This window comes from Ursus americanus, chromosome 2 (assembly GCF_024610735.1).
Source record: "Ursus americanus isolate L20-20 chromosome 2, mUrsAme1.1.p, whole genome shotgun sequence".
Lineage (NCBI taxonomy): Eukaryota > Metazoa > Chordata > Mammalia > Carnivora > Ursidae > Ursus > Ursus americanus.
Genome location: NC_142128.1, coordinates 44,903,890 through 44,926,054, shown reverse-complemented (window position 1 = coordinate 44,926,054; position 22,165 = coordinate 44,903,890). Strand labels below are relative to the sequence as shown.

Genomic DNA, 22,165 nt, shown 5'->3' with positions numbered 1-22,165 from the left:
ACCTTTTCCCTCCCGATGCTTTCCTTCAGTCCCACCTACTGCAGGTTCATTTCATTTCCTCTGATTCTATTTTTGGTGGAAAGGGAAGCAGTAGCTCACCACCAGCCATATAATAACCCTTAGAGTCTGTTGTTAGACATCCTTGGGGCCGCTACATTTACCTCTTAATAAATCCAAGCTTTCCTGCTCCTCTCTATCGGGGCTGCCTGAGGCTGGAAAGGGAGCCCCCCGCCCCCAAGCCTCTTGCTGGCTGGGCCCGGCAGTGAGCGGAAGGGCCGGAGCAGCAGCGCTTGCTGGAGACTAACTGCCTGATTTAGGGGGAAGACTCATGCATGTGGAGCGGGTGCCGGGGAGCCTGGTTGGTCTGGGCGGAGGGGAGCGAGCTTTCAGAACACACTGTCCAGGGCTTAGTGACCTGGAACGACAGGGTCCATTGCCCTGTCTATACTGTCCTCTTGACCGCTGCTGATTCCCAGGCTTGGGAGACCCAAAGTGAGTAGCTCATGCCGCCAGGGGACAGGTTGGCTCTTCCAAAGGGAGATTTGGACCAGCGTTAGAGTAAGGCCGGCGCTGCCCCGCAGTCCTCGCGGAAGTCACCTCCTGGAGACACTCATCTCGGGGCTGAGCTGGGCTTTGGGAGTGGAGGTTGTGTTAGTGTTGGCGGTGGTAGGCAACAGAGCCAGGACTCTGACTTCAGTACGAAGGCATATTGGGGGGGGGGGATTTTGGAGAGCTCCCCGGCTGGGAAACTATGCGGGAAAATAGGGACCAAGGGAGGCACTGCAGCTGGAACTGGGGCCAAAATCACAAGCCAGACCAGGTAAGGGCCCTGGCTGCCCCGTGGCACGCCCAGCACGGCCCCAGACGCCGGCCAGCCGCCACGCCGCCTCAGCCAGAGCTCCTCTTGGCTCTCCTGGCACCACCAGCTCCCCTCCGTTCTGCGGCTCAGGGGATTGGACTGGTGAAGCCGAGGCCCGTTGCCCAGGCTCAGAAGGCACATAGCTGCCGTTTTTAGCGTCTATTGTCGGAGAGGGCCTTATCTCAACTCATTAGATGAGGAATTCTCCCGATATAGGAAGACGCTGGCTGGTTAAGAGCGGACTGGTGCGCGCTTTAGGGGTCCCAGGAGTGAAAGCCACCAGTGGGCACCGTGAAGCAATCACTCAGCTTTCATCCACTGAACTTTGTGCCAAGTAGCGGGAAAGTGCTTTTCCATCCGCAATGTCCTCTGTCCCCACCATTACCTTGCGAGCTTGTGGGGACACGGAGGAGGTCAGATAGTGGCGATAGTCGTGAAAGGGGGCTCCGAGCTCAGGCTGAGAGGCTTGGAGGTGGACAGGATGCTACCTTTCTGGGGAGGCAGCCCAGATGGCCTCACAAGAGAGTGTCCTTATGGGAAATGGGGACCAGGATGACAATGACATCATCCTCTTGCCATCCCCACTTCCTTCTTTGTCCTTCTGTACCACACGATGACCTGGCCGATTTCAGCCCGGGGATGAGGAAATGCTCCTGCCCCGACGAACCCCTGCTTCTGCGGGGTGTCTCTACATTTTAGGGCTTAGCCGGTGCTTTCCCTCGGTGGTTTCCCCACATGCCCACCCGCTTCTCCCAAGCTTGGGCTGGCGAAGTGTTTACCTTGCCCAGGGTCCAGCCGAGAACTCGGTACTGATGACCTGAACTTTCTGCCTCTCTCTGCAGCCGCTAAGCACCACTGGTGTCCTGAGCTCCTCTTCCACCACTTCCAACAGGTCGAGGAATAGGACTCGCTATCGGACCAAAGCTGTGAGCTCCGAGGTGGATGAGAGCCTCTTCGGAGGGGTCAAGGTAACCCTCACCCAGCCCCTTCAGGTAGCTGGCCCCTGGAGGCGGTGACCCAGACTGGTGTTGGTCAGGATGAAGCCAGCACTGGGCAAACCGTCCCCTCTCCCAGGTGACTCACAGAGGGACATCCGAGCAGCCGGATGCTGGCATCTGGTGGGGCCCCTGTGAACAGGAGCACCTGGCTCCCTCCACCCCTGCAATCTTCACATCTGCTCTGCATTTAAAATCTGTTGTAATGTCGAGGAGGGCCCTGCTGCTGAGAGCAGATCATCGCCCAGTGAGTGCCCCAGGATGAAGACGTGGGAGGGCCACGGACCGAGCTTGCAGCCCCGGGGCGACATAGTGCCCCTCCATCCAAGAACAGCATTAGAGAAAACCGCAGAACCTCCTCTCCCAGCTGCTCAACTGGCAGGGTTCATTAGCTTTGGGAACCCCGAGCAGGTCTCCATGTGCAGGTGTCGTCCCCACTGCAAGGCCGGCAGCTTCTCCCGTGCGGAGAAGGAGAGCTAGCTGGAGCGTGGCTTGGAGTACTCTTGGTACACGGGAAGTGCAGCAGGTGAGAAGGAAGAGAGGCAAGGTCAGAAGGAGAATGGGACACGGAGAAAGGGCAGCGAGAGATAGAGAGACAGAGGGACAGAGAAAAGGACAGGAAAGATGCCAAGAGCGGTGTGAGTGCTGGTGTGAACACCTGTGCAGTGGGCAGGTGGCCCGAGCCCAGTGGATGTCTGTACTCCTCGCTGTCCTCACTGTGAACCAAAAAGAACTTTCCAGGGGTGTCTGACTCCTGGTTTCAGCTCTGGTCTGATCTCAGGGGTGTGAGATCGAGCCCACCTCCCCACCTCCCCACCCCCAGCTCTGTGATCTGCAATCCGTGGGGAGTCTGCTTGGGGATTCTTTCTCCTGCTGCCTCTGCCCCTCCTCCACTTGCCCGGCTACTCACTCTCTCTCTCAAGTAAATAAATAAATCTTTAAACAAACAAACAGGACTTTCCAGAGGGTTTAAGACAGGCACCTTTCTCCATTTATTTTTTTCTTTTTTCTTTCTCTCCCTCTTCCTTCCTTCTTTCCTTCCTTCCTTCCTTCCTTCCTTCCTTCCTTCCTTCCTTCCTTCCTTCCTTCCTTCCTTCCAAGATTTTATTTACTTGAGAAAGTGAGAGAGTACACACAAAGGGAGAAGCGGGCTCCCGACTGAGCAGGCAGCCCGATGTGGGACTTGATCCCAGGACCCTGGGATCATGACCTGAGCTGAAGTCAGACACTTCACCGGCTGAGCACCAACCCCCCCCCCCCCCCCGCCCCGGGCGCCCCACCTTTCTCCATTTGGAAGACCCCTGTCTGCATCGGGTTTTCTATCGACAGGGAAAGAATCGAAGGGACGCACCTTGACTTACAGACAGGTTTTGTGTTTGGCCCCTGGGGTGATGGGTGATGAAGGTTTGGAAATGGCAGAGTTCTCCAGGAGTCCCCCAGCCGGCTCCTGGGAGGGGCCGTCAGAGAAATGCCTGTTCCTGGCCCTTTCCTTGGTCTCCTTGCTGGGGGAGTCAGAAGTCTCTCAGCCGGCGGTAGGGGGCAGAAGTGGTCTGTGGCGCGCCTGAATCGCGCCCTTTGGAGCAGGTGGACAGAAGATGGCAGCAGCACTCTGGGGACGGTCCGTGCCAAGGGAGCTCAGCCCCGGAAGGACCTCCACAGAGGCCGGCTCAGGCCTCCACGTGGGATCACCGTCACTGCATTCATAACAAACGAAACTCTCTCCTGTGTTCAACATTTTCCTGAAATAAGTGGTTTCATTTTCTTATTATCTGACTCCTTCACGGTCAGAGTATTTTGAAAAAAAATCATGCATTTAATATGTATTCCTGCTAATTCTGACTCCCTGACTTCCTCACCACATTCCATGTGAGGGCGGGTCTCCACCAGGCCATTTGGCCATTTCTCACCTCCTCCATATGATTTTTTTTGGGGGACCAAAGTAAATTAATCATAAGGAAGGATTAAAAATTCCGAATATCATAGATTGGATGAGTCTGTAACGAATTGTATTATCTCAAACCACAATGTGGTCCAAGAGAGATCATTGTTTCTTCTTTCATAAATCATGGAGGGAGGAGAAAGGAGAGACCCCAGATTTTCATTCCTGATGGTTTTAGCAGCTCCTCTTCCCATCCATCCAGGAGTATTTGCACAAGACATGGGAAGGAGGCCTTGTTCTCAGAGGAGCTGGTCGGTAAGAACGCATGCGAGCCAGATTCAAGCGCAGAGCACCGTGCCCTGGAAACTCTTGGTGGTCCCGCGATCTGGGCCCCCAGCAGCTTTCTCTGCCACTGGGTGGGGTGAAGAGGGGAAGTCTGCCCTTGAAGAAGCTGGCACTGGCCGCAGGACATGGGCTGACCGGCTTCTAAGTTGCCCTTCCTGACCCACAGCCTCTGGCCCCGAGCGACAGCCCCATCGTGCTCCTTCGAGATAAGCATGCCATTCGGAAGACTCTCACTGCCCTGGGCTTGGAAAACAAGCCGGAGACCATCCAGCTCGTCACCCGGGACATGGTCCGGGAACTCCTGTGAGTACCCAGGGCGCAGTGCCCTGCCTTCCCGTCGCAGCCTGCAGTTCTGCTGAGGACATGTGCAGGGAGAGGGGATGTCTGGTCCAGCCCGGCTTCTGTCCTACTCCTCTCCCCTGTTCGGTTCCTAGCTCTCCTTCCTCGGCATCTTGGCCTCTCTTGTTTCTCCCCCTGTTGTATTGATTCTTGCCTTTGCCTTCGTTCCCCAGCTTCTCTTCCTCTTCCCCGTCGCCTGGCTGTGGTGGGACCCATGGCACTGCAGGAGGGGCCGTGCTGGGTGGGTCTGCTCCGAGCCCCCCTTAGTGCTCTTGGTAAAGGGAAATGGTCCAGATGACTCAACGCCTTTTGGCGGCACCAAGAATCTGAAGTAAATGGAAACTGACCAGATGCTAACAGCCCCTGGCTTCTTCCCAGGCTCTGAGGCCAGAAGAGGAAATTCCCCGGGGCTCTCGGGTTCCTTTGGGACTGGCTCAGCATGGCTTCCTGACTGCAGCTGCCCCCCTGCTCGGCGCCCCTGTGGGTTAGGCCTGTAGCTCAGCAGTGGGAACTGAGCTGTCGCTGGGGGCGGCGGGGGGTGCTTAGCTGCACTCTTGGAAACCATCCTCCCAACTCTGGCTCCGCCTGTGGAGAACTTGAACTCCCAGAAGTGCCGCCTGTGTCGCGAGCTGGGGTAGCACGGCTGCATGGCTGGGACACGGCCCCAGGAGCGAGGTCTGGTCAGCCCTGCGGGGAATGGCCATTCATGGTCTGCTGTCCTGCAGCCACTTGGGGGCAGAGGAAGGGTTCCTTCTTGGAGTGTTCTGTTCCTGCAAGCTTGAGGTCAGTCCTGGTCATTCCAGGTCCCGGGCCAAGCCCCACGTCCACTCACAAATTCGGTCCTCCTCCTAGACTGCCCCCCCCAACACACACACACACACACACACACACACACACACACACACACACACACACACGTTTTATGAGGTGAGGTTTCACTTCCTGCCTCGCACGGTCTGCGTCTTGTTGCCGTGTCCCTGTTAAACGGCCTCACCCAGAAGCAGCTTTATTCCCGGCCCTGCTGCTCCCGCCGCCTCCTTCAGTGTCTGTCATTTGTTTGTAATCATTATAATTAGCTATTGGTTTGTTGAGTGTGCTGGGCGGCTAGGAGGAGGGGTCCACGGACGTGCCGCTGACTGTTGTTGATCAGAGATTTTAATTAATATTTAGGGTTCAAAGCTTCTCTCTGGGCCGGATGGACAGGGATGCTTAGGCTTCTCACGGCATCAGTTTCAACCTTGTCTGGCGTCCCCCCTGCCCTTTCTATGTCATCCTGGAGGAATAAGCTATTTTTAAAGTCCGGTTCACCAGCGTTGTTTTGAGCTCTCCCTCTGGGCCCAGCGCCGCGCGGGGGCTAGGCGGCCAGCGGGGTCGGCAGAGGCTGTGTCCTGGCGGAGCCTGTGGTCCCGCACATGGGCCGTGCCTGGGGGTGGGGGGCACAGCCCAGTCCGTTAGAGTAGAGCGGGGTGGCCTTTCGGCCTGCTGGGGGGATGGAGGACAGGTTCTCTGAAGGCTGCGCAGAGAAGGTGACATGCACGCTAGACCTTTTAGCAAAAGCCCTTAAAATGTCTCTGTTTGGCCCGCCCCTCACCTGGGACCCCTTCTCCCTAGTGGGCCCGTGATGCAGCGGGCGGTCTCTCCTGCCTTCGGGGTGGCATTGTGGGGTGCTGGCAGTGATGAGGGAGGGGCGGGAGGCCGAGCACCAGCATCGCGGTGCCGAGGGCCTCCTTGCTCCTCCCCACTGACTGTTCATCCCCTGGGGCAGCGTTCCCGCCAAGGATCCCTCTGGGGAATCCCTCATCATGAGCCCCGAGGAGTTTGAGCGCATCAAATGGGCATCCCACGTCCTGACCAGAGAAGAGCTCGAGGCCAGGGAGCAGGCCTTCAAGAAGGAGAAGGAGGCCATCGTGGTAGCTGCCCTCCCCGAGCCCTGATCTCTGCGGATGGGAGGGGGGCGCTCTAGTCTGGGGGCCCCGGAAGGAGGCGTGAGTGTGTGCTTCATGGAGACCAGAGACGCGCTAGGATGGACACCAGGCGTGGGAGCAGCTGGGGCGCAGGGCAGGGGTGAGGACGAAGCTGGGCCGAGAAACATCTGGGTTCTGCTAGCATGACGGGCGAAGCCACCTTGGGGGTCCTTCTGGGTGGCCCGTGGTAGCATGGCCAGCGCCCAGGGCGGTCCCCCACTGATCAGACTGTGTCCTGCAGGATGCAGTGACCAAGCGCAAGAAGATCATGAAGCAGAAGGAAATGGTGTGGAGAAAGAGCGAGAAGCTCAGTGACCTAGAGGAGGAGGCCAAAGAGCGGGCCCAGAACCTCCTGCAGAGAGCCAACAATTTGCGCTTGGAGCAGGAGGAGGAGCTCAAGGACATGAGCAAGGTGCGGACTTCCTTCCTTCCTCCCTCCTCTGCCGACTCGCGGCCACTCCCCTTCCCTCTTCTTAGGCTCTGACGGCCTTGGCTCCTGACAGACTTGGGGCAAGGAGGGGGGGACAGGTGAGGGGCTGGTGGAGAGGGGGGTTGCTGTGGTCAGAGGGAGGACTGGCCTTGTCACATGCGTGCTGTGTGACCTTCAGCAAGTCACTCACCCGCCCTGGGCCTCACTTCATGTGTCAAACGAGAATGGTAAAACTACTTAGCAGGGTGATTGGGGCCTGAGCTGAGCTTTGCGAAGTGTGGACCTGCCCTCTGTGTCTCTCCTGCCGGGAACTGGCTTCTTGCAAAGCTCCCAAAGTGCTTCCTTTAGCTGAGAGCGTGAAGACCAGAGGCTCGGTGGATTTGTCATTTGCATATGGTTCACTTCCCAAGCAAATGAGCACACTGACTCCCCACCCCGTCATCTCTGCCTTCTCTCCGGGGTTGATCTGCCCTCATGCCTCCTCTTAATTTTCCAGAGCTTTCACTTGGTGGTTCTTACGGATGGCTGTCACCTGATGTGTCATGTTGGGCTCTTCTAGCTTAGAAATCTAGTGGCTTGGCCTCGGCATGAGGGTTTTAGTTTCTGTGAGAAGTAGAACAGAGGGTCTAATGTTGGGGTTCATGGGTCCCTAAGGGGGGCCTTGGGCCTCTGAAGTTTTATGGAAATTTTATGTGTGTGTATGTATGTAAGTGAATCTTAAGGAGGACAGAGTCCATTGCTTTCCTCATATTCTCAAGGAGTGATCCATGGCCCCCAAAACACGAAGACCCAATACCCTGAAAGGTACTATTGCAGCTTCTCCTTGCACAGACGAGCACTTTGTAGGAGCCCAGGAAGTGTTAGCGTAGAGCTGTACTCAGGAGAGGGGAGCATAAGAATGCTCTTGCTCCCCCCACCTGTGCGTGGCTGTGTGCGTGTCCAGCACACTCGGTACCCTGCTCCCATTTCTCCCCTCCAGCTTCCACACCCCGTGGTGTATCCCTCCCCATCCTTGTGCCTAGACCTGGTGCCACTGTGTCATCCCCCCCCAGATCATCCTCAATGCCAAGTGCCATGCCATCCGGGATGCCCAAATCCTGGAGAAGCAGCTGATTCAAAGAGAGTTGGATGCAGAGGAGAAGCGCTTGGATCAGATGATGGAGGTGGAACGGCAGAAATCCATTCAACGGCAGGAGGAGCTGGACCGGAAGAGGAGGGAGGAAAGAATCCGGTAAAGCGGAGGTTTTGGCATCTCCCTCCCGTCATTTCCATGGGTCTTTAGGTCCCAGTAGCTTTGCCAAGAGGGTAGAGAAGAGAAATGGTCATTACCACCATCTGTTATGATCTCAAAACCTTATGAAGGGATTCATAGGACCACAGAGCTTCTCCAAGCTGAGTCCTCTGATCCTAACAGGTGCTTCACAATTTGGCCCCAACGCAGCCTCATTTCCCACTTGTTCCTGCTGTCCCTTCCACACTTCACCGCCCCCCCAGCACGCCTGCACTCCTCACGGTTTATGCTTTTGTTGTCCCTTCTGCTTTGAATACTCTTTTCTTTCCTTTTCCCCTGGAAAACACTTTCTCTTCTTTTAGTGCGTGGCTTTGCAGTCACCTCCTCCAGAAAGCCCTCTGCCTTCCACAGGCAGGCTCGGGGGCTCCGTTCTCTGCGCCCCGCGACGCCGTGTTTATACTCCAGCACATGGCTTCTCACATGGGGCTCTCTGGCCCTCCCCAGACTACGCACTCATGGAGGACAGCATTCCTGTCTTAGTTCATTTCTGTAGCTCCTGGACCCAGTAGACTGGCGTGTAGCAGGCATGTAACACATGTGAGGGTGATAAATTCAGTCCCCTTCCTTTTGCAGAAAAGGACAAGTAAATTTACCCGAGCAGGCAAGTTATTTACCAAATTTACCAGACAGGTAAATTTACCAAAAGCACAAGTAGATTTACCGGAACAAGTAAATTCTAGAACCACAGCGTCCCAGACCGAGAACATCAACCATATCATGTGAGAGTGACCTTGAACCACACTGACTGGCTCTGCTCTCTCCCCCTCTGATTCTGTGCTCTCGAGCCATCCATCTCTGTACTTCCAGGAGGCACCTGCTCGACTGTAGTAGACTCCCTGTAAATGTGGACTTAATGGCTAAGTGGCTCTTCATCTTCTGCATAAATAGCTCCAATTAAAGAAAAATCTCTGCCTCATTAGGCCACTCTAATGATCTGAGCTGGTCCTTATATTGAGCCCCAGCCTGCTTCCATGTAACTCTTTTACTCATTCCTCCTGTGTATTTCATCTGGAGTCATGAAGCCATTCAAGTGCTCCACCTGAATGGGAATCTCATTGTCCTTCCTCTCGATTCTTACCCTAACCTGTGTCTTCTCTCATTCTCCCAGCCTTTACTCATACATCATGGGGTCTGGATGCTTCTGAGTTTATTGTCATCCCGACAGCACATAGGGAGTCACTGCAACAGCACTGATTGTAGACTCTGGGTCCTCTGCTTTTCAGTGTTGAGTAAGGGCATCGCTGAGTGGAGAGGCTTGTTCAGACCCAGCCCTTCCACCCGCAGTGGCAAAGCCGTGGCATGTGAGATAGGGCCTAAGATAGCTAACGAAGGGGTGTGGGAGGTGGGGGGGGATAAGGACACGCTGGGTGCCGGCAGAAGCACCGGAGGAAGGAGAGGCCCCGGGCTTTTTTTTTTTTTTTTAAGATTTTATTTATTTATTTGACAGAGACAGCCAGCGAGAGAGGGAACACAAGCAGGGGGAGTGGGAGAGGAAGAAGCAGGCTCCCAGCGGAGGAGCCCGATGTGGGGCTCGAACCCAGAACGCCGGGATCACGCCCTGAGCCAAAGGCAGACGCTCAACCACTGTGCCACCTAGGCGCCCCAGGCCCCGGGCTTTCTAACTGTGAAGCTGGCATGGGAGGCTAGCTCCCCGTGATTGCTCTGGGGGGGCTTGGGAGGTGGTAGGATTTCAGAAGCTCTAGACACACGAAAGGCAGAAGGTGGGGTGCATATGTAGGGTGCACTCTTGGGCAAACTAATGAAGAAGGGGAATCTCAAGAAGGGGAGCTTGGAAGAGGAGAGGGCAGCCTTCTCATGACACTCGACACATGAGAAGGACTTTGGTCTGGGCTCATGAAGAGTAGCGATGTGTAGGGGGCGCTTGTCCAATTGTCCCTGGACACCTCCCATTTTGGGGGTGATTTGGGTGGAGGTTGCAGCAGAGAAACGTGGATGTGGGTTTCTAAGGCCCTGCGGTACTGTTCACTCCTAGAGGAAGACGGCACATTGTGGAACAGATGGAAAAGAACCAGGAGGAGCGGTCGCTGCTTGCCGAGCAGCGGGAGCAGGAGAAGGGGCAGATGCTGGAGTACATGGAACAGCTCCAGGAGGACGATCTGAGGGTAACAGGCCGGACAGATAATGCCAAATTCCACCAGCAACAGCAGCAAAGCTCTCCAAGATTTGGGGGTATCAGGGTGTGGACTGATTTTTCTGCCAGGCACACGCTCATTTCGCAACACCATCGCCCTCAGCTTTTATGGCCGTGTTGAACGCTCATCTGGCTGTGGCGCCATACCGGGGGATGAGCAGGGACTTGGACAGACCCTGCGCCTGCCTGCGGTCCGAGACCAACACATCCATGGGCGTGGACACAGAAAGGAAATAGACAGCTATGTGCATTGCACAAATCACCATAGGGATGTTTTATAGTCTTCCTGCAGCTATTTCGGGATGGGATACACTTTGTTGATGTCTTAGCCCTGTCTTGGGCTCAGACTCCCTGCTGTTCCTGCACTCCAAGTACACAGCATCTGAGTGTGGTTAACTGTGTTGAGAAACCAAACCTTTTTTCCCTGTTAGTCTAGATAAAATTAGTAGGCATATCCATTGCAAAAGAAATGATGACATGCCTGTCTAAACCAAATAGACTTAAAGCAACCCTCTTCTGTTTGCCTGCTCCCGTCTATTGCAATACACAAGGGCCCCTCGCACAGTGGGGGGCAAAGCCAGCCTTTGGGGTGTTTATTCTCCTGCCCCCCTCAGTTTTTTACCTTTGAAAAAAATTTATTTTATTTTATTTATTCATTCGACAGAGAGAGAGACAGCCAGTGAGAGAGGGAACACAAGCAGGGGGAGTGGGAGAGGAAGAAGCAGGCTCCCAGTGGAAGAGCCTGACGTGGGGCTCGATCCTGGAACGCCAGGATCACGCCCTGAGCCGAAGGCAGACGCCTAACGACGGAGCCACCCAGGCGCCCCTACCTTCGAAAATTTTTATACACACAGACAAGTTGAAAGAATTGTATCACACACAACCATGCTTCACCTCGATTCATGACTGTGAATCTGCCTTGGTTGCTTGTCTCTTTTGGGGGCATACACTAATTTCTGTTAAACTGTTTGTCAGTGAGTTGCAGATAATCTCGACACTTTGCGACTAAATGCTTCAGCCCTCATCTCTGAAGAACAGAGATGCCCCCTTACCGGTCATCAGTACTGAAATCTCATCCCCTCATCAAAAATGGAATCCGATGCTTCTGTAATATCATCTAACACTTAATCCACATTCAGATTTCCCGATTGTTCCCAAAACGTGTTTTCAGTTTTCTTTGTTTTCGAACCAGGATCCGATCAAGCTCCCTGCCTTGCATTCACTTAAGCCTCTTTCATCTGCTTTGACCTAGAAGACTTCTCTTGTTCCTTCCTTCCTCCATCTTTCGGCACTGGTGTTTTGAAGCACCCGGGCCAGTTGACTTGAAGAGTTTCCCTTTTCTGCTCTGTTGGATTATTTCCTCAGGGTGTCATTTAACTAGTGGGACATGTATTCTTGAATTTTTCCCCTCTTCCCCCACGTGAACGGATGATGGGGTGGTCATCTCCCAGTGATTTGATAAGGGAGTGGAACAAACAAAAAGAGCAACCTGAAAAGTACATAAATAGGCAAAGAAGTAAGTCAACACGTGATTAAATAGATGTCCGAGGTCAGTATCCAGCAGGTTTTCTCGCCGTGCTGGTCAATGGGATTAAAGAACGCACGGTACCAACGGCAGGCCTAAATCTAGCGGGAAGCAGGTAGAAGGTAAAGGAAGAAAGGGAGAAGGGGAAAAGGAGCGGAGAGTCACTGGGCCAGGTGGGGAAAAGTGGGGTGAGTGAGGAGGTAGGCACGGGGAGAGTGAGGGAATGCTGGCCGCCATGACTCACGCACCACAGGCCGGGTGGGAGGCAGGCAGCGCCGTGCCGATCTGGTACGGAAGGCGCCCCAGGAGGCCTGAACGTGGCTGTGAGTCAAGCTCGGGGAGAGCCAGCAGAGTTGTCTCGGATGAGTCAGGGCAGAAGCTGGGCTGAGGAGGAGCTGGGTGGGGCATAGCCTTTGAGGAATGGAGGGAGCTGGAAGCAGTGTGTGGGGGTGGAGTTGTTGGGTGGAAGAATTTGAAGGAAAGGGTTGGAGATTGGTGGGAGGATGTATTTAGGCCAGCTGCACAAGATTCTACACTGGGACCGGAGAATGTGCTTGCTCTGATCTTCAGGGGCTTTGAAAGGCTCAGGCTCCTTCCTTAGAAGGGATCTTGTCACTCAGGGTCACACTGGTACCCTGACCTCCATCATTCATTGTCTTTCTCTGTGTCTACCGTGTTTCCCTTTTTCTTACATGCCACTCACTTTGGTTCCCCCTTTCCCTGTTTTAGCTGATTGAGTATTTGCTGTTTTGCTCTCAGTGGGCTACACGTGTTGCCAGGAAAGACAGGAAGTGTGACATGGTTCCCATCCTCTGGCTGAGATAGGATGAACACCCAAGAATGAATGGGACCTACAAGGCAGTGCCTAACCAAACCCCGGGAGGTGTGGCACCATCTTAAGTGCAGAGGGAATTCGGAAATGAAGAGAGAACTGGAAGTTGGGGCAACCTTCCCGAGAAGATCGGAACTTTAATTTAGAAAGACCAGGTCTCAAAATTCTGGCACTGGATTTCGTTAGCCTGATGGCCCTGAACAAGTAAGTTCAGGGCCTCAGTGTTTTCATCTGCACAAGAGAGATAACAGGTTCTACCTGTCAGGGTTTGGGGATATATTTGGGTTTCAGAGATAGGCTATCTAAAGTGCCCAGCAAATAGAAAAGACTCAATTAGGGCAATACTTCATTATTATTTCAATCATTGCTATTGAATAGAGACCAGAAGCTAGGGTTTGACGAAGAGAAGGAAATTGAAGGCAGGAGAAAAGACCAGGAACAATGGGTAGGACTTTGCATGACATGTGGGAGACACCGGGGAAAATTTTAAGAGCCTCCACTTCCCTGAGAGTGTATAGAAATCATCCGAGTTGGGGCTGCCACCAAGCCAAGTGGGTGCAGACTGCAAAGAGGCCATTTGGCTGCGAGGGGTCATTGGTGACGCTTGCAAGAGCTGCTTTGCCAGAGCTAGTGGCGGCAGCTGGCATGCAGGTGGTGCGCGTGCCCCTGCCTCTGTGTCTCTGTCCTTCTGTCCCCGTGTCTCTGGGTCGTGTCCCCTTCTACTTGGAGGCTCTCTTTCTTCTGACGGCAGGACGTGGAACGGAGGCACCAGCAAAAACTCAAGATGCAAGCTGAGATTAAGCGCATTAATGACGAGAACCAGAAGCAGAAGGCCGAGCTGCTGGCTCAGGAGAAGCTGGCGGACCAGATGGTGATGGAGTTCACCAAGAAGAAGATGGTAGGTTTCTGATGCCTGGGACTTCTGGCTGCGGGGAGCGGCAGGTCTGGGATCTAGGGGACTCATGACAGGAAGCCATGTGGCCGTTCCAGAATTCATGACTTTCGTTCAAGGGCCTGGTTCCTCCTCCTCTTCATCTTGCCACTGGTTCATTAATAGAGAGCGGACTGAAGGGACACCCAAGTTAGGGCGTTATATCCTCGTTAACACCTTTGATTAGAAGTGGGATGAGGGCCAGGTATAGGCCGGGAAGAAAATGAAAACTATGGGGGAAGGTAAAGTTTTCATGGATTCCTCATGGAGAGCGTAATTACAACCCCAGTGATCGTGGGTCACCTGCCCCATTAATTTCTTGTGAGAATTTCTGTATTGGGCATCCTGTACCGGGGTCAGACTCTGAGAGCACAGCTTCTCCCAGCGCTGCTGTGGAAACTGTAAGCACGCACGCACCGAGAGCGACACCGCTCACGGTGATGGGGAGATGCCGCTCGCGCCACACGGACTGACTCGGGAGTCAGGCTGGGTAATGGAGTGGTTGGGGTCAGGGAGGAAGGGAGGGCAAGGAGAGCTTCTAAGGCCAGCCGAGAGGGAGTGAACATGGGGTTACGTAAAAGGAGAAGGAAGGACTGAAGGCAGCGGCAGGAAGGTTATTCAGTTCTTCATGTGTGGGTCCTGCCTCCCCCGCTAGTTTCGAGGCTCCATGGTGACAGAGAGCACATTGTACTTCTCTGGTAGGGACTACAGGCAGGGGATGGGTGCACTCTGGCAAGGCATCTTTGATATGCCTCTATGCTCCGAACGCAAACCACGGAAAATGAAGCTCAACAAAGCTTATGTTTTGGCTGTGGCTTTCTTACCGGATGCTGGGAGATGCAGGCAACAGAGCAAGAACACAAGACGGGGGACGGGGGTGGTTGGTGCCTAAGAACCATCGTCCAGCTGCCGTTCGTCGAGTGCGTAGACGTGCACGGCTCTGGGCTGTGCTTTACTGTGCGTCTCGCTGAACCATCACAGCACCTTGTAAATGCCGTCACTGACTGATTCAAAATATCCTGGTGCTTCCCTGGGTGTCCAGTATGGGACTGGGCTGAATAATGCCGGGGGCTTTGTGCGGAGCTCAGCTGCCACTTCCCCGGAAGGAGCCGCTCAGCTGTAGGAGCTGGTGAGCAGGTGGGCTGGCTGTGGCCGAGTCGGTGGGGCTGCAGTGAGAGAGGAGGTGGTGAGGAGACAGGGAGCTGAGAGCCTTGTTGGGGGACACCTCGGACCTTGAGCAGAGCTGGAAGCCTGGAATGAGGAGGAGTCACTATAGATTTCTGAGACTAGGGCTTGTCTTCATATGTGGAAAGGACATTGGTGGGAGGAGCTGGGACAGGCCGGCAACCTGCAAAGGGGTTGGGCACTTGGGCAGGCCCGCACCCCGCCATAAGTACCGCGTACATCACAAGTCGGTCCCTGACCTCATGGGGGTCTCTACTCTTGCAGCCGGGACTTCCCCTGTAGAGCTCAGAGGAGAGACTGATTGTGGAAGCCTCCAGAGTTCCCTGCCCTGCCGTCTAGGGCGAGGTGGAATGGAGGCCAGCTTTGACACACAACCACCTGTGCCAAGCTCCCAAGCAGGCACCTTGCTGGGCTGCCCAGGAGTCTGGCAGGTAGAACGATGGCTGTGGAACATTCTTTATGGGAGGGTCACAAGGCCACCCAGCTCAAGCCATTAGTCTTATGACTACCCAAGACTGGTAGTTGGGAGGCTGGGTTTGGGAAGATTTTAGGGCTATGTCCGCTCTTCCAGAGAAGTGGCAAAGGGAGCTAACTTTGATGGTTCACTCCTTGCATATCTGCTAACCGCAGTGGGATGGCCCAAAGTGTTGTTGGCCATTCGCCCAGGGACTAATGAGATAACTTCCACCTGCTGCACTTTACAAGACAGGCAGGGTGCCCCAGTTGTTACTCGTAGAAATGTGGCCCAGTGGCCTTGCAGCTTAGACGTTGTCTGCAATGCAGTGGAAGGAGCGTGAAGGCTGGGCTTGGGATACCTGTGTTCAAATCCTCTTCGGATGAGTTGACGAGCCACTTGATCTTGGGCAGGACCCTTGATCTGAATGAATGCCAGTTTCCTCATCTACAATACTGGTCTCCTGAAATGTAGGGGTCCTCCGGGATCACATAGGAGGGAGCATTTTGTAAACAATGAAGCATTTGCGATGCTAATTGACTTTCTGCAGGCATTGTTGGTTATTTTGCCCTACCTTGAAAAGAGTCTGGGAGTGATATGGGAGATCCTGGGCAGACTGGCAGGGACTTTGTTTCTCTGCGAGGCTGGGGCAAGGGGAGCTGTTCCAAAAGACCTTTTCTTCCTGGCAGGCTCGAGAAGCAGAGTTTGAGGCTGAGCAGGAGAGACTACGGAGGGAGAAAGAGAAGGAGATCGCCCGTCTGAGAGCCATGCAGGAGAAGGCCCAGGATTACCAGGCAGAGCAGGTACCTACGTGGCCTTGGCTTGCTTGGGCCTCCCCAGCTCCCTTAACTATTCCCTTGACAGCCTGCAGAACTGACCTGACACAACTAATGAATCATCGAGCCTTACATCGAAAACCGGGGATGTACTGTATGGTGACTAACATAATATAATAAAAAATCATTATTAAAAAAAAAAAAAAAAAGAACCGACCTGAAGGACAGAGGTGCGGAAGAGGGGGTGCAGGCTACCTAGACTTGAGCAGGCTGAGGGCGAAGGGGTGGGCTGCCCTCAGTGCCTGTGGCAGCGAGGACCGGGCAGGGCTTTATGTGCTGAAGGATCAAGAGAAGGTTTTTGGCTGCTATGTAAAGAACGTTTGACCGTAACTGTCACTGAAATATGTCACCGAAGGGACTGAGGCATCTCCATCTTAGCAGTTTTAACATGAGAGGCGACTTCAGACTGCCTGGAGCTGTTGGAGGTGGAGGGAAAGAACTGGGATCAGTGGTGGGGGAGGACAAGCCAAGACATCTCAGGATATCTTCCAACCAGAAAGTTCTACAAGATTCCATGTACTCTTTCCTGCAACGATCTTGCTGCCAGAGAAATTCATGGCACTCCTCAAAGCAGGCTGTGTCAGAGTCTGCAGTCAGGGTCTTCCTAAGTGCCTGGTCGGTTCCAAGGTCGGCATGCACCCTCTCGGGTCTCCCCACCCTCTCCTTCCCCAGGATGCCTTGCGGGCCAAGCGCAACCAGGAGGTTGCCGACAGGGAGTGGCGCAGAAAGGAAAAGGAAAATGCACAGAAGAAGGTGGAGACGGAGGCCAAACTTCGCAAAACCCGGCTGGAGCAGGTGGCTTTCAAGGAGCACTCTCTGGCCGTTCAGGTGCAACGGGACCGGGATGAGTTCGAGAGGATTCTTCGGTAGGTGGGGCTGGGCACCTTGGCTTCCTTTCCTTGTGCTGTGGCAGGGATGGCCCCTACTGGGTGGAGAGGACCTTGCTGGCATGTCCACACACTGATGTGCATTCTTCTTGCCTGGGATGGCGGAGTCTTTCCAACTAGATGGACAGCTGAAATGTGTAAAGAGAAGAATTGAGAGCCAAGAATTTTCTGATCAGGGATTTGGGAATAGCACCTGGACGTTATCTAAGGGATTGGGTATTACTGGAATTATTTGTCCTGAAGGATTAAAGGTGTGAGTACAAGTATATGTCTGGTCCCTCTGCCCTCCCCTGACTCCATAGCCCTGCAAGTTAGGGATGAAGCTGCAGCTGCGAGGTTGAGAAGAGACAGAGAGAACTTCAAACACCAAGGTTGTAGGTCACTGGAGAAGAGCCTGGGTTGGGGGCAGGGGTCTTTGCCATTCATCTGGTAAATATGTATTAAGCACGTAAATCCAAGAATCTGTGCTGGATGCCCTGGGAGATATTAGAGGTGAACAGAACGCCGTCCTTGCCCGGTCACGTGGGAGGATGTGGAAGACTCATATTTGGACGGACCTCACCTGTATTTATCCGTCTTGCCTGCCTTGCCAGCTCTTCATCCTTTTATTTTTGTTCTCTTTTGGCTCAATGATAATTCCCACCCATAAGTGGAGGTGAGGTGTTCACATCTGTCACATTGCCCGCCCCACGTCCACCCCCGGGGCTGCCAGCAGCCACAGCTGCTCTGGCGTCTATCAGTCAGATCTGCCACCGCAAGACCCGGCCCCTGGGGTGTTCCCCTGGTGCTAACTGTTTTGGACTAACTGGGAATGACTCCTTTCTTGCTCTGGTTCAGAATCTGTAAGATCAGAAGCTTTCAAAGGAAAACAAAACAAAATTGGAATGGCAGGTATGGATACAAAATTACAGAAATTATGCTCAGGGGAGTGGAGATTCAGTGGTGCAGCCCAGCTTTCTGGTCTACCTGCTCTCAGTCCCTGGCATGGCCCCAGGTATTTCCATGCCAGACCAGCCCTGGGCCCCCTCCAGGGCCCCTAGCCAGAGGCAGAGCAGACGTGTAGGAATCTCCATCCTTGCCAGAGCCAGGTTCCTGGTCTTTTACTGGACTGTGGGCCCCCAGCCTGTCCCCACTAGCTGCAGCCCCCTTTGGCTCTGTGGCTTTTCCTGCCCTCAAGGCTCATGCCACCATCTCTGGAAACCTGCTGAAAGTGGCAGCTGCCTTAACGGCCCTACAGATTCTGCCCCTGGGCTCCAGACTACCTTTCAGATGTCCGCCTTCACCGGCCTGTATGCTCTTGGACATCTGTGTTACATTTAGCAGGCACTAATAAATATTAATGGAAAGAAGTTAAGGGTCCTACTTTTGCCGCTGACCCATGTGTCCCTTCTTCGCTATGTTTGCCCAAAGCATATGCACTAGGCAGTTATTAAAGTGAGACCAGGCCTTTGGAGATGTTCAACTTCACCTGATGTTCTAGGCTGGCATCTGGACCTGGTGTCTCCAGGGCCACGTGACCACCAGGGCGGGTGTCTTCAAGCACTGGGCGTGTCTCTGCCGGAGCCAGCAATCCGACTTTTCCTACTTCAAAAGCATGCCCTCGTAGATGGCCTCTATATGTGCTTCCTGCTTCTGGAAAGAGGGATGCCTTTGCCTGGCAGCTCACTGACTAAGCAGAGATAGCTGACCTACCCTACCCGGTGGCTCTTAGAAACGCCCGGAGCTGTCATAAAGTCCTGCGGGCAGGCTCCACCCGCACAGATTCTGATGTAACTGGTCCGGGTGAGGCCCCGGGAAAGCAGCAGGTTTTGGAAGCTCCCAGGTGTTCTAATGCAGCCAGGCTCCAAGTTACGGCCGTAACCCCGCAAAGTGACCAGGCTGTTCCCCATTCAGATTTCCAACTGCCTGGCAGCCCAGGGGCTCCCTAGTGGCACATGCAGGCTCCTGTTTCCAGCCTGTTTTGCCTGATATGAAACAAAAGAACAGCATTCTCTATATAGGAAAATACGAGGGCAAGGCGAAGAGGTGGGTCTTCCTGCTATCACGGAGGTGTCTGAGAGGTTGGGGTTTGGAGTCTAAATGCAGAGGGGTGAGGAAGTTGATAGGTGTCTCCTTGCAGACTGGGGGGCTCTGTGGCAGGTGCAGGGGGGGAGGTGCCCGCAGGTGTGCAGGAGTTCCCGAGAGTTGAGATGATGCCGGTGTTTCACGCGGCTGGGAGACAGCTGGCCAGAGGGACGTGAGTAAGTGACTTTTGGGAGATTTGTGGGGTACCAGTGCCCTCAGGGAAGGGAGCAGGTGAGAAATCCCTGCCCAAGATGATTTTACATGTTGTTATTGTTTTTGGTTATGTCTAGAGAGAACTAAGATGACAGCTCAGAGTGGCAGAGCTCAGTGTTCCCCTGAGATGTGAATACATTTCATTTGAGGTTTTTTGGCTCCTGTCTGGCCCACATGGGCTGCTTTCTCTAGGATATTGGGGCCCATGAAAATCCCCTTGCAAAGAGGCTCCTATGGAGAATCCGGAGAGCTGGAAGGTCAGGGGCCAACTCCTTCCTTCTTCCAGCAAGTAGGAGAGCTAGAGTTACCGACACCAGCACTTTTCCCCTCTGAGCATCCCCTTTGCAGTTTTGTTAATGTCATTATTGTTCATGGGAAGGAAGGAAGGGAGAGAGAGAAAGAAGGATATCTTAGAACCAGCTAGAGAGGAGCTGTGCATCGTCACAAAAGAGAAGAGTTGGAATAATAGCTTCCAGCGGGTGAAACCCTGAGTATAGGCAGCTATGTAATTTGCAGGGCCTGGTGAAAACTGAGAGTGTGGGATCCCTTGTTCAGAAAGTATTAAGAATTTCAAAACAGTGACGGAAGAGCACTAGAGCAAGCGTGGGGCCCTTCTAAGCATGCCCCTGACATGCAGTCCCGTGGCCCGGCTGCGGGGAGGGGTGACATGCACGGGGGCAGCTTGGAGGCTGATCTCTGAGCCACAGAAGAGGGTGGGAGACCACAGCCCCCTGAAGCACGTCCCCTGGGGAAGCCCTTCCAGAAGGCTCGCCCAGTGCCTCTCCTTGCTGGGCCAGCTCGGCCTAGTCCATTTGGCAACCGGTGTCCCTCCTCCAGGGCTCAGAGAGAGCAGATTGAGAAGGAGCGGCTGGAGGAGGAGAAAAAGGCCACGGGGCGCTTACGGCACGCCAACGAGCTCAGGCGCCAGGTGCGCGAGAACCAGCAGAAGCAGGCGCAGGACCGCATTGCCACCTTCGAGGAGGGCCGGCGCCTCAAAGAGGAGGCCCAGAAGCGGCGTGAGCGCATTGATGACATCAAGAAGAAAAAGATTGAAGAGCTGAGGTGTGCTGCAATCCCCGCGGCCCACCTCCTCTCCCCCTCCCTGGACGAAGGGCGGTGGCAGGAGCTCTGGGAGAGCCCTTTCTCCTGACTTGAGGCTCACCCAGGCTGTTGCCCTCTGAAGGGGGCTCCGGCTGAAGGCTCTGGGACCCGGGCTGCCTGGCTCTCTGGGAACTCCGAGGCAGGGGGCTAGAGCTTTGAGGGGAGTGTGTTTGGGGGATGGATTGTGGGAGCAGGGGTGGGGGTGCAGGCCCCCAGTTTCCTGCTTCCTGCGGCCGCCTCTCCGGTCTCATGCCCCCCTCACACCTGCCCCGTGTCCCCCCCGCAGAGCCAGCGGCCTTCCTGAGAAGTACTGCGTTGAAGCTGAGCGCAAAGCTAACATCCTGCCAGCCGCCTCTGTGAACTGAGGGGACCCTCCGTGTCCCCAGGGATGTCTGCAGGGGACAGCTTCTGCCCAGTCTCCGGGCGCCCGTAACTGCCGCTAACCTAGACATTTTATAGTTACAGATTAAATTTATTCTACTTCATCAAGGAACAGCCCAGCTTTCTTGGGGGGCTGCGGGTGCCGGGGCTACCGAGCTGTGAGCCCAGGGGGCTATGGGAGCCGGGGTGGCGTGATGCTCTGAGGCAGGGGATGGAAGGGCGCTCTCTGCCGGTGGTCCCCCCAGCTGCACGGGCCCTTTGCCCTGCGTCCCCTGGCTTTTTGGGGCCCTGGGGATGTTGCTTCATGTCCACCTCAGGATAGCCCAGCTCTGGCCCTGTTCCATGACCACTTCAGAGGCATTTCAGGGCCAGGGGCTGGAGCCGTGCTCTCAGGGAGGGCCGGGGGCAGGAGGGGCCAGGGCTGCAGGCACAGAGCTCCCACCGGGCACCCGTGACTCAGCCCATGCCTGTGGGGGGAGGGGTGGCGTTTGCACCAGGGGCTGACCCTCCGGCCCTGCCTTTCCCTGCCAGAGCCCTTTCCACTCCAGGCCGTGCCGCAACACAGACACCTGCCGTCCCCCAGGCACCCCCAGGCCCCCGCTCCTCACCCAGACCCGGCTGCCCCCTCCCTCGAGCGGCGGGCTGTCCTCACTCCGCCTTACTCTGATGGGTGGGGCTCCCCACGGCCGTCGTTGCCTGTGTTAGCGTGCCTCCTGTTTCCCCAAAACACTCTTAGTCATCCACTCACTCATTCGAATGCTGCTTGAGTGCCTCCTTCGCTGGGTGCACGCTAGGTCCTCAGGGAGGCAGACCTGGGTCCACCGTCATAGAAGCTTCTCATCTGGGCCCGTCTGCTCCTGCTCCTCCCCCAGCTGCTCTCCACCACATGTCTTGTGCCTTTAGAATAGTCTCAGCTTTTTTGGAAGCAGACTGGTTACCAGGCCCCTTGTGGGCTGAAAAGCTGCGGTCCAGGGCTGGAGCCATTTTCCCATGTTGCATGCCTGGGGGGGTGGGGAAGGGCTTGCCTCCCAGCTCCCAGCCCCACAGTGCACCCTGCCCCCTCCATGCTCCATTCCTCTCGTCCAGAGCCCAGTCTTGCCTCCCCTGACGGGTCCTGCCCTAGAGGAGGCAGAGGGCAGCTGCTGGGTGCGTCCTGGGTGTTGACCACGCCAGGTTACAAGGGCCTCGGGCAAGAGTCCTCTTTTCATAGGGCCCAGGGAGAGTGGGCAAGCAAGCTGCTCCCTGTGCTTCCTCTTCCTCAGAGAAGCCTCCCCAGGCGCCTTCTCCACCTGCCCCGCCCTGACCAGGCTAGCTGCTGGGGAGAGGGGCTCTCACCTTCCTGCTCGGTGCCCCCGAGGACGTCCCTCCTACCTGGGGAAGCTGCTCCCTTCCTCCCAGAGGTCTTGGAAAGATGTGGTCCTCCCCCAGGATGGGAGGGATCCCTCGATCTCATGGCAGCACCACTGAGGATTCTGGCACCTTCTGTGGCTGGCTTACTTGCC

At 55.1% G+C, this 22,165-nt stretch overlaps 1 protein-coding gene across 1 annotated transcript; it reads left to right on the top strand.

Annotated features, from left to right (window-relative positions):
* The first annotated feature begins 1,671 nt into the window (after positions 1-1,671).
* CFAP45 (cilia and flagella associated protein 45) lies at positions 1,672-20,735 on the top strand. The gene is given in 11 exon segments (XM_045784284.2): positions 1,672-1,827; positions 4,245-4,381; positions 6,183-6,327; positions 6,623-6,793; positions 7,864-8,042; positions 10,096-10,225; positions 13,363-13,509; positions 15,871-15,984; positions 16,690-16,883; positions 20,019-20,243; positions 20,569-20,735. Coding segments are annotated over 11 exon segments (1,677 nt in total). The 3' UTR covers positions 20,648-20,735.
* The last annotated feature ends 1,430 nt before the right edge of the window (positions 20,736-22,165 follow it).